The 15555-nt window shown below is 34.4% G+C and overlaps 3 protein-coding genes across 6 annotated transcripts in view; 1 reads left to right on the top strand and 2 right to left on the bottom strand.

Moving 5' to 3' along the window:
• The window catches only part of LOC105112307 (putative zinc transporter At3g08650), a 5166-nt gene extending 2156 nt beyond the window's left edge, over positions 1 to 3010 (top strand). Inside the window, 4 exon segments of the mRNA XM_011007977.1 lie at positions 257 to 394; positions 998 to 1095; positions 1865 to 2316; positions 2319 to 3010. Coding sequence (XP_011006279.1) covers positions 257 to 394; positions 998 to 1095; positions 1865 to 2316; positions 2319 to 2677 — 1047 coding nt within the window. The 3' untranslated portion in view covers positions 2678 to 3010.
• On the bottom strand, positions 2855 to 5360 carry LOC105112303 (uncharacterized). Of its 4 annotated transcripts, none has more exons than XM_011007972.1 (3): positions 5196 to 5360; positions 4015 to 5072; positions 2855 to 3478 (listed from the first exon to the last, which is right to left on the bottom strand). In XM_011007972.1, the coding sequence occupies exons 2-3, from the start codon at positions 5042 to 5044 to the stop codon at positions 3453 to 3455; spliced, it is 1056 nt and encodes a 351-aa protein (XP_011006274.1). In that variant the 5' UTR covers positions 5045 to 5072; positions 5196 to 5360; the 3' UTR covers positions 2855 to 3452. The 4 variants fall into 4 exon arrangements, with proteins under 4 accessions (XP_011006274.1, XP_011006275.1, XP_011006272.1 ...); XM_011007973.1 differs by having other exon boundaries at positions 2855 to 3472; XM_011007970.1 differs by lacking the exon at positions 2855 to 3478 and having other exon boundaries at positions 3633 to 5072; positions 5196 to 5359.
• Positions 5361 to 9514: 4154 nt separating this feature from the next.
• LOC105112302 (KH domain-containing protein At2g38610) lies at positions 9515 to 15383 on the bottom strand. Its single transcript, XM_011007969.1, has 7 exons — positions 15087 to 15383; positions 14728 to 14816; positions 13589 to 13740; positions 11408 to 11524; positions 11158 to 11274; positions 10824 to 10967; positions 9515 to 10105 (listed from the first exon to the last, which is right to left on the bottom strand). The coding sequence occupies exons 1-7, from the start codon at positions 15164 to 15166 to the stop codon at positions 9959 to 9961; spliced, it is 846 nt and encodes a 281-aa protein (XP_011006271.1). The 5' UTR covers positions 15167 to 15383; the 3' UTR covers positions 9515 to 9958.
• Between the last annotated feature and the right edge of the window lie 172 nt (positions 15384 to 15555).

Below are 15555 nucleotides of genomic sequence, written 5' to 3'. Positions count from 1 at the left end.
GGGAAAGAGAATAGAGAGCCCTTTTTGAGGTTTATTTATTTAAATCTCGATCATGTAAGACATGAGATCTTGATACCCAGCAAGCTTATATTCAGATCATGAAAATGGGAAAACAAATAACAAAAATTAGGTCCATCAGGAAAAAATTCTCTTTGAAGTAACAAAAGATGCAAATGATGATTGGTTATGGGGTTAACAGTATTTTAATATGAACGTTGTCAGCATTCTTGATTATTGGTCGTTTACTTTATGACAGCCCATCATAGCTGTTCCTGCATTCATGTGTGCTGATGCATTTAGCAAGTTCCTTCCTTTGTGCACGGGCTTTGCTGCTGGATGTATGATCTGGATGGTTGTTGCGGAAGTGCTTCCTGACACTTCAAGGAAATTTGTTGTATCTCTGGATATATGAATACGTGGCTCGATACATTTTGGATTAGATTAGGTCTTTGCATTGAGCATTCAAAATCCTTGACTTAAGCCTCTATGTATATACATTGACTAAACCATCACAAACCTGCACCCCTGCTATTCTTACGAAAGACATGGTACATGCGTTGGAGTCGATACATGATAAATGCAGAGCATGTCTAGAAAGAGGCAAGAACTGTGTTGGAAGATAGCAAGAATATTTATGTTTTACTAGTTCGTTCTCTTTGGTTTTTTCCTGGTGTCCTTAACATAATATTACCATTGTTCATTGATTAATTAGATAGCTTCCAATAATCTTTTGTTTGAAACATGCGTGCCATTTCTAGGCCTACCTTTTAGACTTAATTGGAACTTTTGGACAATTTATGAACAAAAATAAGATTGCTCTTTATCCATTCCATTTAAAAAATAACCCCACCCATTCCCCTCGAAGAGATAGGGAACCTTGAATCCTAAATGTCAAAAGGCTTCAAAAAAGTTTAAACTGAATTTTGTTCACCATTTTAAGTTGTTTACTTTTGTTTTATCAGACTAAGTTAAATTTTTCTGGATTTTTGTATCACAGGAAGCCTCTCATCCTCAAGTGGCCTCAGCAGCTACAATTTCTGTAGCATTTATGGAAGCTCTCAGCACAGCTTTCGAGAATGTCATCCATGACTACAGGTGAGTTGCTAGGCACTTTACTATGGGTGTGGCCAGAAGTAGTAAAATTGCATTATGTTTCAAGTTTCCTTGTTGTGTCACGTTGACATGTGCACTTTACTGATATTGGATTGCAATCATTGCATGGCATAAATGCTGTCCCCTTTTGAAGCCCATTATATCTTTCGCTGACCAGGTTGTGATGCCTTCTTTGGTTGCAATTTATATTATACTGCAGTTCAGGACATGTTAACGACATTCAGCTCCAGCACCTCATTTTTAATAAGGAGAATCATGTCTCCCCTGGGAATTTCATGTAAACAAATCCATAATGATCCAAATAACTGCTTTTGGCCACGTATAGTAATCTAACCCACCCAGGTCATCTTGATTGCATGGAACATTTTGGCCATCTGAAACCTTTTGCAAGCATGCTTTCAAAATTTCGTTGTACATATAATTGCTTTATAAGCTTAGGGTAGTCAACGCCTTAGTTATGAGATGCATTTTTGCATTTAGTTTCTTGTAACACAGCCTTGGCCTGCATGATTGGAGGGGTTTTTTAATAAAAAATGGCCCGTGTATAAGTAGAATGTACCTTCCCTCCATGCCATAAAAGAAATGCTCTTGCCAAGAAGTTTGTGAGGTTATGAGATGTGTCAATCCCAAATGAAACCTCGCCATTGTGGTTTCTGTGTTGATTTTGCTCATTTTGTAGCCTATTTTTGCTTGTTTTGCTCATTATGTATTTACTTGTATTATTAGTTTCTGTCATTTCTGTATATTGCAGTTCAGAAGATGTTTCAGGCTTCTTTGTTTCATTGCTTTTTGGTCTTGGGCCATTGCTTGGTGGCTTCATTCTTGTTGTTTTTGCTCTTGCATTCCATCTTCAGCATGCCCTCCTCATGGGTGCTTCATCTGGCATTGCCTTTGTCCTTACTGCATGGCGACCTCCGCAGCTACTTGTGTCTTCAAAGATTGGGTTTTCCCCCCTCATATCTTTGCTTGCACTGGGAGCAGCATGTGTCCATGTTTCAAGCTCCAGCATTATGAAAATTGCAGGTCGCAAAAAGGCATCAGTGAACAATTTACCAACAGTAACGGGCTTTCCAGCGAGTGTTCACACAGTTCAGTCTTTCTTGTCCTGTGGAGCGGTTGCCTTTCATGCATTGGCTGAGGGGCTTGCATAAGGAGTGGCTGCACCAAAAGCTTATGGAATTGGTCGGCACATGGTCCTTCCTGTCTCCTACATGGACTCCCTCGCGGTGCAGCTGTTGCTAGCTGCATCTTCGGTGCTACTGATAGCCGGCATAGTGCCCTAGCAGCGGCAACTTTAATTGGGTTTGTGGGTCCAATATCTGCTATAGGAGCAGTACTTGCAAGAATTGACTACAGTGGTCTGGATCATGTGATGGTCTTCGCTTTTGGTGGATTGCTCCCTAGCTTTGGAAGCATAATTAAAAGAGGAGTAAGGTTGGATACGCGGAGAGGGGTTTTCGGGCTGGCAGTTGGAGTGGGGTTTGCTAGTTTTTGTTTAACGTGCACTAAGCTGGTTTGCTTGCACATTACTTGTTGCAATTCTGCTCCTGAAGCTGTCAGATGAGATGATCTCCTGTTATATTCAATGGCAGAGGTGGCATGCATATGCTGCAGCTAGCATTTTGACACAAATGATAGACACAAGCATGCATAGATAACTTGGAGAGTACGTGGATATGAGGAGATATGAAGGAAAGATATGGTGGAGGATGTGCCCTCTCACGTTGTACAATAATTTTTCTCATCAATTTTTTTAAAATTTTTCTATTCAAATTTTCCTCAAGAGAAGAAAGAAACGTTTGTGGAGTTGGCTGATTACAGTGGTCTGATTCACTGTTTGAGAGAGTATTTATTACAGAGACAAGAGCACCTTTGAGAAAGAATCCACGGTTGGATGCGTGCATGTATCAGGCGTGTTCTGTACTTCTGCTTGCAGATGGGCACATTTATAACTTGATGATGAAGTTTCACTGCATCTAGAATGAATATATAGATGCTGTAATTCTTTTGCCTTGACCCATCACTTCACCCTTGTGTTTAAGAGAGTGAGAAATCCATGTTTTCAATGCAGATCTAAAAAGTGTTGTGAAAGAAACACAAAAAGGAAAGAAGGACTCTTTTCCATCATGGACGCACAGAGAGCATAGTTTCTTCTCTCACCAACGCCACCATCAAAGGTCTATGACTTCTTGCTTGCCCCACCAACTTAGCAATTGCCAAAGAATCTCTTTGAATGATAACGATCAATGCTCAGGGAAGATTAGCAGAAAACGAATTGTATCTAGGTCTGTTCATGTTTTTAGTTTCCCTCTACGTCAAACATGTTCTCCTTGCTTTGTTCAAGGCTTGAAGCAACGTCCTTTCCCTGATGGTGGAAACACAGATCATACACGCAAATATGAAAAGGATGAACCTCTTGTTTAAACAGAATAAAAAAAATAAAAGAATTCGACAACATATATGATTCAATCTCTCAACCTCTATAACTGAAGTGATACTTTGATATTTAGACCTAAATATGAAAAAGATGAACCTCTTGTTTAAACAGAACAAAAAAATAAAAGAATTCGACAACATATATGATTCAATCTCTCAACCTCTATAACTGAAGTGATACTTCGATATTTAGACCTAAAACTCCTGCAAAACAATATATTTCAAGGGGAATACAAGCAACAGGTTCACATTCAGTTTGGCGAGCATCAACAGATCGTAAAATCCCCCAAATGCACCTAACATCTAAGATTTCCACAAAACCTAGATAGACTCTATTTGAAAACTTATTCACGTGAACCATGTGGATCAAAGACAACAAAAGTAAGCATGCTAAGCAAAAGTAACCGTGAAAACTGAAAAAGGTTGATCACTTGAAAGTCGACTGTTTGCTCTTCAACTCCTCACCTCCATCAAGCAGTTTCTCCTTCTCCGGAGCAGCCGATCTAACACCATCAGCAACAGGTTTCGATTCTTCAACACTCTGAGACCCCGTCATCCTTGCCAATATGACAAATGTCATCCCACCAAGAACATTATTCAAGCACCTAAGAACCACAACCGATGACTTAAACGCAAACGGAGGAAGTCCTTTGGCCAACAAAAACTCCACCCCATTCAGTGACTGGTACCTGAGATTGCTACTAACCCCCATATGAATCGCCCAAGTCAAGGCATTCAAAACAGTCGGAGGTGGTTTATTCGGCGTCTCAAAGCTCGGATCCATCTTTTTCCTCATCTTAATCAACCCATTTGAAAGCTCAGTCCCTACCAAACCAGCAGCAAAACCAACAGCTGCAAAAATAATTCCTTTATAAACAAGTGTACCAAGTCTACTCATCAAACTATAAGCACCTGGCTCAAACATATGACTGGTTGGACAATTTGCGAAGATCGCAGGCAATGTCTGACTAGTAGCCGCCGCGGTCGGCGCAAGCAAATACATCAAAGTAAAATTGAGTATAGCACCAACAACCAAAGTCGAAAAAACAAAATCCAACTCATTAAGACCAAAATTCGGCCGCGAAGCCATATCCCCAAGAATACAAGAAGAAACTCCAACAACCTCCTCCATCAACACCTTAAAAGGGAACTGCGGATCCGCCGCCACCCGTGATCTCCACCCATTTAAAAAAAGACCCAGAACCCCAAACCCCGCCGACGACGACGATGAATTGTCAGAGCTCGAATCACCACCACCACTCCAGTTTCCACCATCTCCACCGTTTCCACCGAAGGTTCCTCCGGTTCCACCGCCTCCGGCATTTGAGGGGGTGGGTGGTTTGGAAGGGAGGAGGCGGAGAGAGGGGTTAAGAGTGTTGGCGGAGGGGAAAGAGAGAGAAGGAGAACTAGGGTTTGGGAATCTGGGGGTGGTGTAATTAGTAATGTATTGCCTTGAAAATGCAGAGATTCGTAGCTGGGCTGCTGCCGTTTCCATTTTTTTCTGATTTTCAATCAGAGCTAAGCTTTTTAAAAAAGAAAAAAAAAAAAAAAAGGTCGACAGATTAAAGGAGGATGAAAATGATAATTTACAGATCTAGAGTGAGTGATCTTGAATATTTTAATAAAAAATAAATTAAAAATTGTACCTGACACCGGGAAGGAGATTAGCTGATAAAATCAGCGGGGGTTTAATGTATTTATAAGAAAAAATAAGGAGAGAGAGATGGCGTGGAGAAAAGCGGCTGCCACTGCTGCCGCCTATTGGAGGAGGGAGGGAAGGAGGGCAGGTGGAATGAGGTAGTTAGGCTTTTATTTATTTATTTATTAAAAAAAAAAAATCGTGTAGATGTTACCCTGTAGCTTTATTCATAATATAGCTTTATCATTTTATCTTTTATATTTATAAGATTTTACTTGAGTAAAATGATTTTTATATATAATTAGTTTTTTATTCTTTATTTATATGGAGTTAATAATATTTTTTAAAATTTTATAACAATATAATTATTATATTACATTTAAAAATTTAACAGTAAAAACCTTTGATTCAAGTGTCTTATAATAATTTTAATTTTTTAATGAATAATTGAATTACTTCATTATTTTTATTATTAAAATTTGTTAATCTTGGTTTTAGAGACTTAATTGTAATTTCATAATGGTTTTTTATTGTTGTTGTTTAGTCCTTGGGAAAAAAAAAATTACAAATTAATAAATAGTGTGATCACTCCATTATTCTTGATATTTAATTTGTTTTATCATTGGTTTTAAGGATTTGGTTTTAATTTTATAATGGTTTTTTTGTTATATTGTTTAGTACTAAATGTTTTTTCATTTTTGTACAAAAAATAAAAAATTGACGTGTGCCTCACACGTGTCGGACGCTCTATCATCTTCAAGCAATGCATGCAACTAATTTTGGTAATTTAAATTATAATTCCGCCGCATTGTTAAATTTCTTTCAACATTCTCTTCCTCTTAGGATGGCAGGTATGTGGTGATTGGTTCTAGTTTAATATTAATTTTCTTTTTTTTTCTTTTTTTTTCATTCTCTTTCTTCCATAGATTCCATGATAGCCATGTAAAAAATTATATCAACTCTTTAATTTTTTTTCTTTTAATTTAGTTATTCTTCACTTAATTATAATTGTTTTATTTACATTAATTATATCTAATTGAATTTTATTTTTGATTTCATCTCTAGTGGTTTGATTTTGTTAATTTTTTTTATCAAATTTGATCTTTATTTTTTTATTGCTATTTTTTTATTTTGAATCATTTTCTTAATTTATTTTTATTTCAATTTCATCCCTAAGCATTTATTTTCTTTTAATTTTTATGTCAAATCTAGTCCTAATTTTTTCTATTAATATTTTTTAATTGGTTTTTTTTTAATTTCATCTCTAAACATTTAGTTGCATTTAATTTTTATGTTGAATTTAGTCTCAATTCTTTTAATTTCTATTTGTTTTTTTTTTTGCGTTATTTTTTTTTCAAATTTATCCTTCAGTATTTGTTTGATTAAAATTTCACTTCTTGATTTTTTTAAGTTTACCTTTAATAGGTTCATCTCATCTCATGACTAAAGTCATTAATATGAAAAATTGACCCAAGTCAACATTGATCTTTTTTAAAGCATTTTTTTAAAATATTTTGTGCCAGTATATTTTTTATGGTATCCTATTAATAGGGTCATCCTAATTTCATATTCTAGATCATATGTTTGATTTGTTGACCTGGTTGGTTATCGAGTACGCTCGAGATTTTTTATATCTTTTTATCATATCAAAAGGTGTTCAATTTTTACATTTTATTGATGTCATCGACCTTATGTAATATATTTTATGGTTTGAGTTTATTCAATTAATTTCATTTGTATTTATTGTTTATGTAATGAGTTTTTTAGGGTGCACTTATCTTTTATTTATTTAAATAAATTTAAACACAATCGGGTAAATATCTTATTTTTGCAGTTTGTTTCTTGATTATTGTTGGTGATTTTTTTTATTTACATAAATAATTATCGATTTTATCTAGTTACATGATTGCATAGGCTTTTCAATTAACACTTTGAATTTTTCATGTAAAAATAACACTTTGAAACAATTTGTATACCTGATATTTTTTTTTGAAAAAAACTATAACCCTTAGCAAAGCCTGAGTTAAATAGCTAGCATCATACTATTTTTTTTTCTCATTTAAAAAAATATATAGACACGATACAAGTATTTAAAAAAACAAAAGAAAAATAAGACTTGTTGACTTGATTTAATTTAATAAACATGATTAATTTAAAAAATACAAATAAAAAACTAAATTGATAAAAAATTGACAACTTATAAAAGTTTTTAAAAAAAAACAAAACTTTGCTCGAGCCCATTCGGGTTAGACTTGGTTATGATATCGAGATAACCTTGTCAAAAGTAAATTGAATAAAACTATAAAGTTTAGTAATCAAACAACTCAATATTTAAGGAAAAAATTAAAAAAAAAAAGATACAAGTCAACTAGGATTAAACCGCTAACCTTGTGACTATGGGCAAATAATTGGAATAACCTATTAGAAATAAAAGTAATAAAATAGAAAAGGCAATAAAAAAAAAAGCTCCAAAACATGATAGCAATAAAAATAATAAGGACTAAATTTGATATAAAATAATTTAAAATCAAATATTGAAAGATGAAATTGAAAATAATTTTTTGTTAGGAAAATGATATAAAAAATTTAAAAGAATAAGGATCAAATTTGATATAAAAATTAAATGAAACTAAATGGTGAGGGATGAAATTGAAAAAAATCAATAAAAAAGGATTAAAAAACAAATAGCAATAAAAAAAATAAAGATCAAATTGGATAAAATAAATAAATAAAATGACATCTTTATATTTTAACAAAAAAAATACAAAAAAAAAAATTACATTTAAGCTTAACAACTACATTGTTGTATATACCGTCAGGAAGATTACAATAAGGTGCTTCCATCATTGTTGTAAGAGGTGGTTTTTGAATGGGGGGCATTGCTCACTCTCTAGCACGTGCGTTGTACATGCCAATCATTTTTTTTTTAAATTAATGTTTTTATCTAGGAAAGGATTAAAATACCCCTATGTGAACTTGTTAATTACTAAAAAAATCAATTTAAAAATATAAAAATGCCCTTGGTTGTAAGTTTTAAAAAATTTATCTTCGAGGGTATAATAATCTTTACATTATGCTTCCAAAATATAAAAAAACTAAATTATCCCCACTCGAATAAAAAGCTAACAAAATTTGTTTTTTAGGATAATATAGTTTTTGCATCATATTTTTGGAAGGTTAAAAGACCAAATCATTCCTAATTAATTTAAAAATAATTAATTATCCTTACTTGAATAACAAGTTCAGTGAATTTTTATTGGAATGATAAAATAATAGTTATATTATTATAGTGAATAATGATGCATCTAGTGATATGATGAATTCACCTTAGCTTGACTTTTAGTTTTTTTTTTTTCAATAAACCAAGATAATTGCTTAGATTTTAAAAACTAAAATCTAGAACCCTAAATGCCAAGATGAAAGTAATGGTCCAATAATAATAGATAGAAATATGTTTAGTCTAAGGTTCTTATTTGTTTTAATGGTGTAATGTGATGTAATCTCTCTTATGGATCAATCATATATTTAATAGTTTTTAATTAATCAACACATGCACAATTTTGTATAATTTCAAATGAATACTCCCTCTCAAAACCTTGATTTTAAAAAAACCTACAATTTATAACTTACTTCAAGCAAAATCAAACATACACTAAATATCAAAAGATAAAGATATGAAAATAGGTAGAAATGGGGAGATATATCTCTTTTCTCTTAACTATATTCATCAAATTAAAAAACCATTTAAAAATAGATTACAAGAAAACCCTTCACTCCAAATGCTTTCTTTCTTTATTTGGACTACAAATTAGAGATTTTATTTTCACAATTTTAATACTTGATATAAACAAAAAACAAGAAGAAAAGCTTGGCAATAAGTTAAAAAGTCTGATTCAAATAATCCAACAGATCATGCTGCAGGCACACCAATAGCAACCCTCATCCCTGATACTGATGCGGTGTGCAATTTGCCCGCAACAGGCAACCCCCAAATCCCACGACCAAGACAGGCGAGCAAGGACATGAAGCAAAGCATCTTATTTGAAGACATAAGAGGTGGCACATGGAAGAGAGTACAGGTAGAACGAGTTGTATCAGCTATCATCATATAAATTGATCTTTGCAATGGTCAAGCTCAACATCTCTTTAAATGATATTATGCATACCTACCCTGAGAGTGTATATATATATATTGTCAAATGGTTGGACTATGGCATTAGCTTTGCTAGTTTTGTTCCACATCATTCCAAATATAGTGGAGCCTCGGGGAAAAGATTGGAAGGCTCTAGAGTCTAGACAAAGAAAAGACATTGAAAGGGGACCATAAATACTCAAAAGTCAATAATTTATCACACTAACAAAAAATGACACCTACAAAACTCAGATCCATCTAACACTTACAACATTGATATATATTCCACACTCCTCAAGGTTACAACCACAAGAATAAATGCAATGAATATATTAAGTTTTACACAAATAAGATTGACCTTAGCAAACCTAATTCAAGAAACAACTATATAATTCTTGTTTTTTTTTTTTCCTTTTTTCATTTAATGTTATCCATTTTGGTCCCTTTTGTCTAGGGGAAAAGAAAAAGAGGAAGAAACAAAAAATAAGAGAAACCCCCCAAGAACGAGCACCAGCAAGACTGTTAGCCTAATATCTTTGTAAGACTGCTGAATTGAGATGTGTTGGATGGCATACTCTGGGCATGAGTTTCTGATATAAACCAGTTCAGACAGGTGTGGGAGTGCACATGAGCTCTCATCAGCGTCCTGTTTTCGCACGTTTCATTCCACTTGTATTGAAAGGAGAGACACTGCCACTGGGCCCTGGACTCTCTTCTCTGAAATTTGAATTTAGCATTGCTAGCTCACGTAGCTGCTGCCTCTTAATAAAATCTTGTGACTCATCCTGCAGAGAAAAATAATTATTTTACAGAACCAAGGGGAAAGGAAATACTCTTCAGGTTCAAGTCCCACTAAAAGGGGCAGGGGGGGTGAAATGCATAAGAAGAACATGATGAACGGAGACAGCCTATCACTACTACTTGTGTCAGAGGAGCTAAAAGGCATCATGAGCCAGAATGTCGTTGGTGGACACTCATGTTTCACTTATTTCCAACCTGATATATTCAAAGGCATCAAGGGAAACTACTTCTAGAAAGGATAAATTCTTATGGTTACTGAGAAAACAGAATATATTTGCAATAAGAATACAGTTTCTAAAGCAGAAGTGGGTGATATCTTCAACTAAAAGCTTCATATCTCAACCTTCAAGGAAGCTCCTCTTCACTTTTTAACAGCAAATGCAAGAACCTAGTTCCTCCAGATTTGAGTGCCAATAGTATTAATTTGGTCCACAAACCTTGAATATGAACTGAAAACCTACATTGAAGTGAAACACAGAACTCTCAACTTGTTTGCCATCACATTTGTTTCCAGACAGACTAAAGCCTTGGAAGGACTACCATTTACCAAAGAGGATGAACAGGCTCCAATTATTAGATTTGCAGCTAAACACTAAATTGTAGCACAAAGCATGCAAAAGAACGCCAGCGCACCACAGTGATTAAAAAAATTAGAATTTCATGAAACTTTTAAACGAAAGTGTGAAGAAAGGAGGCAGATACCACGGGTTTGAGCAGTTCTTCTATAATTTCTTGTGCCTGTCTGAGTCTTATGTCAACAATGTTTGCAGGTAAGTCGGCCTCGATTAAGATGTGAAGTGGATCATTCAAGTGCTCATAGCCCGGTCTACCCTTTAGCTTCTCTTCCTTCAGGATGGAACCAGATGAAAATAAGTAGTAGCAAACTCAAAAGGTATTAAAAAGGACAAGATTCTACTGGTAAGTTTGCTTTATTTTATTGATCAGTTTTGGCTGTATCATCATTCATTACAGGGAAAAAAAAAAAAAACAGGTTTCAGTAGCACTAAAGTGAGGAGTGCGTGTATGTTAACACTACCTTGTCTGGATCCTTGATTGATCCTTTCCCTCTAATGTACACCCGGCAACCAGTGGTAGCTTCCACCCGTTTCAGTGAATTGCCTCTAGGGCCCAGAAGTCGGCCAACAAAATTGAACTAAAATAGAGAAGAAGCCAGCAAATGTTACCAATTAACAATTCTATTTCACTGAAGGAAATTGTGAAGATATGCTCAACCAGTAAAATTTAACAGGACAGCACCAGAACTTGGTGCAACTTGCAATACATACATTTGGATAAGTGTCTACAGGAATTTCCAAACGCAAAATTCTCTTCACTGTGTATGAACTAGGGCTTGCAGGTGCACCTTGCCAGTCCATAGTCATTCCAGGAGGTCCGCTTAATCTCTGCATGAAGAATTTAACAACATCAGCACGCCACAGAAGTGGAAGCACAAAGGATTGTTATCAAAATTGTTAACAGAAATAATACATTGAACCAGACATAATATCCTCTTCAATCTAAAGCTTCTCCAAGTCATCAAATTAGTAGCGAACCTATAACACTAGCTATCATGCCACTGATAAAAAAAAATGAAAGCGGGAAAGAAAAGACCGCAGCTCTGTTATTACGCACAGCATGTTAAACTAATGACACTTGTTATTAACCTGTTACAGACCTTAGGTTATATAATCAAATACTAAGATGACACCTTGCCAAAATTATGATAGACTTATTTGCTATCCGCGCTTTTTATAATTATACTACAAACTTACGAAAGTTTGGATTTAGAGAATGAATCATCATTTGGATCAAGAATATTAAGATGAAAGCTAATTTGTGAAAACAGTTGTGAAGAGGAGTGTTAAGCATACAAGTGATCACAATAAAACAGTTACTCAACAGAATATTTGACATTTTAAGCATGTTGGATTTCCTTCCTCAAACAACCACAATTTGCATAGGCAGCACAATCTTTTGATTACAATAGCATAGCAGCTGGGAGATGCTTTCTGTCTTAATTTGAACTTATTTCCAGGCGACTGCTTTCACAGTGGAATTTGACTTTGATAGTATGAAAGCTAAGATCAGTTTTCAGTTATCTCAAATTGAACAGTAATCTAACATAACCACTTTCACATATTTCTACCAACATTAAAAGTGAAATAGTTGGGACACACAATTCTGACATTCAGGTCATCAACTTGTTGAGGAAAATTTTAAATGTGGATTTCACAAGTGCTAGTAAACTTGGTGCAACATGAAAAGTTATTGATCCGGGTCTATTCATTAAGAAGAATCATGCCTATCATGCTGTCTCTACGCTTCTCAGCATTTGAAGTATGCATAAACCTGGAACATACAATGTCAAAGTCTATGTAAGATGAGCTCTTATGGGCTTTTAGGCATGACATGGTGCAAACTATCAGCTGGGTCCCTTTTCATATGTGGAAAGCTTGAGTCCAATTTCAACCTCATGCCACGGCAGTAAATGGTTTGCACTCCAATTTAAATGCATGGCAAAATACTCAAGATGCAGTTGGTACAACACCTGAAGAAATGGTTCAGATTGAGGAACTTAAAACTAGATAAGGTACACACAAGTATTTTAGGTTCTCCCAATAAGATCATTGAACTAAGAGTTTTGCTAAAGATGACACAAGAACACTTGTGCCATACAGTTTAGGGAAAAAGTTTCTTTAGCTTACGGGAAAAACATAATAATAATAATAATAATAAAGTAAGGCAAAGAAACAGCCAGTAAGTCCATGTCTCTCTGTTACTGATTTCTCAAGAAAAAAAGTCATCAAATTAGTCACTACTGCACTAAAATATCCTCTTCTTGGTAGCATATCAAATGTTCGAAACAATAGCAACAACAAGCTATAGAAAAATACACATGGAAAAGGGAAACTCAAAATCCAGCAAGAATGCTTCTTTACATTCTTCGAATCGGAAGTGTTTGTTTTCGTGATTGGAATTGCTTTTTGAACTGCTTTTTACCTAAAAAGGCATTAAATTAATGCTTTTTTAGGTGCTTTTCAATGGTTTTGATGAGATGATATCAAAAATGAAAAAATAATTGAAAAAACATCATTTTGATGCATTTTCAATTGAAAAGCAATTTTGAAAAGCATTACGCACCACATTACCAAACACACTTATGAAGAAAAAAGCAGAAAATGAAGTTAAATCATTAATCCTACACAAAAAACTACTTCTTGGTGACATTCTAGCATCTTGCAATGCTATTAAAATCCAGAAAACATTTTTCACGAGAAGTTTTAGCAACATCCATTGGAAAATGAAAATTCAAACCTTTTCACTAGTCACCTCATCTACCCGAAATACAGGCAGGAATGACACTCGAATACCAAGTTAAAGTGGGATCCAAATAGATAACTAAAAAGTGAAAGCAAAATAACAGTAGAAAAATGGGATACTAATTTGAAAACAAAAGAAGCAATTACCTCCTGAGGAAGACCATTCCAGCCACCTAAACCTGTCCCACCAACATTGGAGATAAGGTTCGAAGAAGCCATTGGACTGGGACTTCTATGCCGTAGTCTGTCAAAGTCTCCAAATCCTTGGTTGGACATCATTCCTGATACCCGGAAAATTTCTACACATAAAAAGAGTATTTATTTAAGAGAGAGATCCAGAGTGATCTTAAAATGAAACATCACTAAATGATGAATTGAGGCCATAAGAAAAAAGAAATAAGGTAACAAAAAAATAGCTGAAACACAAAGCAAAAGTGAAGAAGAAGAAGAAGAAGAGCAAAATGAATGCACCACATAAGTTGTGTCTCTGATACAATGATAATACCATGAAAACCTTTGGTCGAGAAGTTAAAAAAATATATATATACTTCAAATCAGAAAGGGGACCAACAGAAGACAGCTATTCACACATTTCATGTGCCTGTAACAATTTCCTCTACAGAATCACAGCAAACCAGTTAAGAATGCCTGCGCAAGAACTTAAAAGCTCTCAAATTTTCCAAACACAGATCGTGCACACAATTTAATGCCTGACGCAAACTAGTATAAACATTTTATGCTGACAGAAACTGCAGACATGAAATATTGAACAACAACGGTCTTTATTGATTTTCTTCCTCCTCATAACCGTACATGTTTAGTGATTCAGAGAACCAACCTAAAATTAGTTAAGACTAACTCTTTTATATAAGTATATGCCTATTTTCATGCACTCAAGATTAATCCAGCCCCTTCGCTAGCTATAAGGCTTTTAGATGGTATCCAAGTTCATTCTGCAATGCTGCCTGAACCAGACTGGAGATGTTAAATTGCTAATAACAAATGAACTGAAAACAACTACTTCCTAGCCATACAGCCAAGATTACTAACACAATCTCACAATCAGAGTGAGATGATAGAAAAATACACATTCGATACACTAACCAAAGTAGATAACAGTGAAAATCAGATGGTAAGAACAGTGAAACACATCTAAACACACAAAGAAGCATATTGAAAAACCAGAGTGATGAAATCAAAGAACATGTTAGTTTAAAAGGAGAAAATAAACCAACAAAAAATCCAGAAAAAAACTAGATCCAAAAATGAAAGCCTAAGAAGTGAACCTTGATTTAACAGTCGGCTACATATTGGAAGAATTTGCATGAAAGGTCCAAGCTTTTGATGTTCTGCTAATAACTCTGACAAGTACTGACTGCAAAAGGAGAATAACAATCAAAACAGATCAAAACAACAAAAGTCTCTACTCAGACAATACAAAATTGAACAAAAATAAGTAAAAAGACACTCTGACAAGTACTGACTGCAAAAGGAGAACAACAATCAAAACAGATCAAAACAACACAAGTCTCCACACAGACAATACAAGATTGAACAAAAATAAGTAAAAAGACTGAGTCTTTTCCCTTCTTTTGTGAGAAAGAAATGATGGGGTTTACAGAGAGAAGTAGCTAAGCTTGCTTACCTGTCAACATCTGGGGTGCTTCTAATCTGAGGAGAAGCAGCTCTTGCAGGTGAAAAGCTGGGATTATACAAGCCTGACATGGATTTTTTGGTTTGCTTTTGTGAGATTTTTTTGTTTTTTGTTTTTTGTTTCTTTTTTGAACAAACAAAAGAATATTAAGACTGGGAAAAGAAAAGGCAAGGAACGAAAGGTAAGGGTTTTGTTGCAGAAGAAAAGGGAGAAACACAATACCATCAATAAAGGAGGAGTGAGTTTTGTAATAATAATCTCCCCCAACAAAAACAAAAATAATTATTTATTAATACTCCTAATAATATTTATCAAAAAATAATATTAATAAAAAAAGAAAAGGGTTTGCAGCTCACTAGTCTGCTCTCTCTCTCTCTCTGGACAACAGAACTATCTTGCGAAATCTTGCAGGATGTAAAAATACAAAAGTGCTCTTAATTTTTATTTACCATGTTATTTT

Source organism: Populus euphratica, unplaced genomic scaffold (assembly GCF_000495115.2).
Source record: "Populus euphratica unplaced genomic scaffold, PopEup_1.0 scaffold331.1, whole genome shotgun sequence".
NCBI lineage: Eukaryota > Viridiplantae > Streptophyta > Magnoliopsida > Malpighiales > Salicaceae > Populus > Populus euphratica.
The sequence above is the reverse complement of the archived record's forward strand: the minus strand, read 5'-3'. Positions and strand labels throughout refer to the sequence as shown.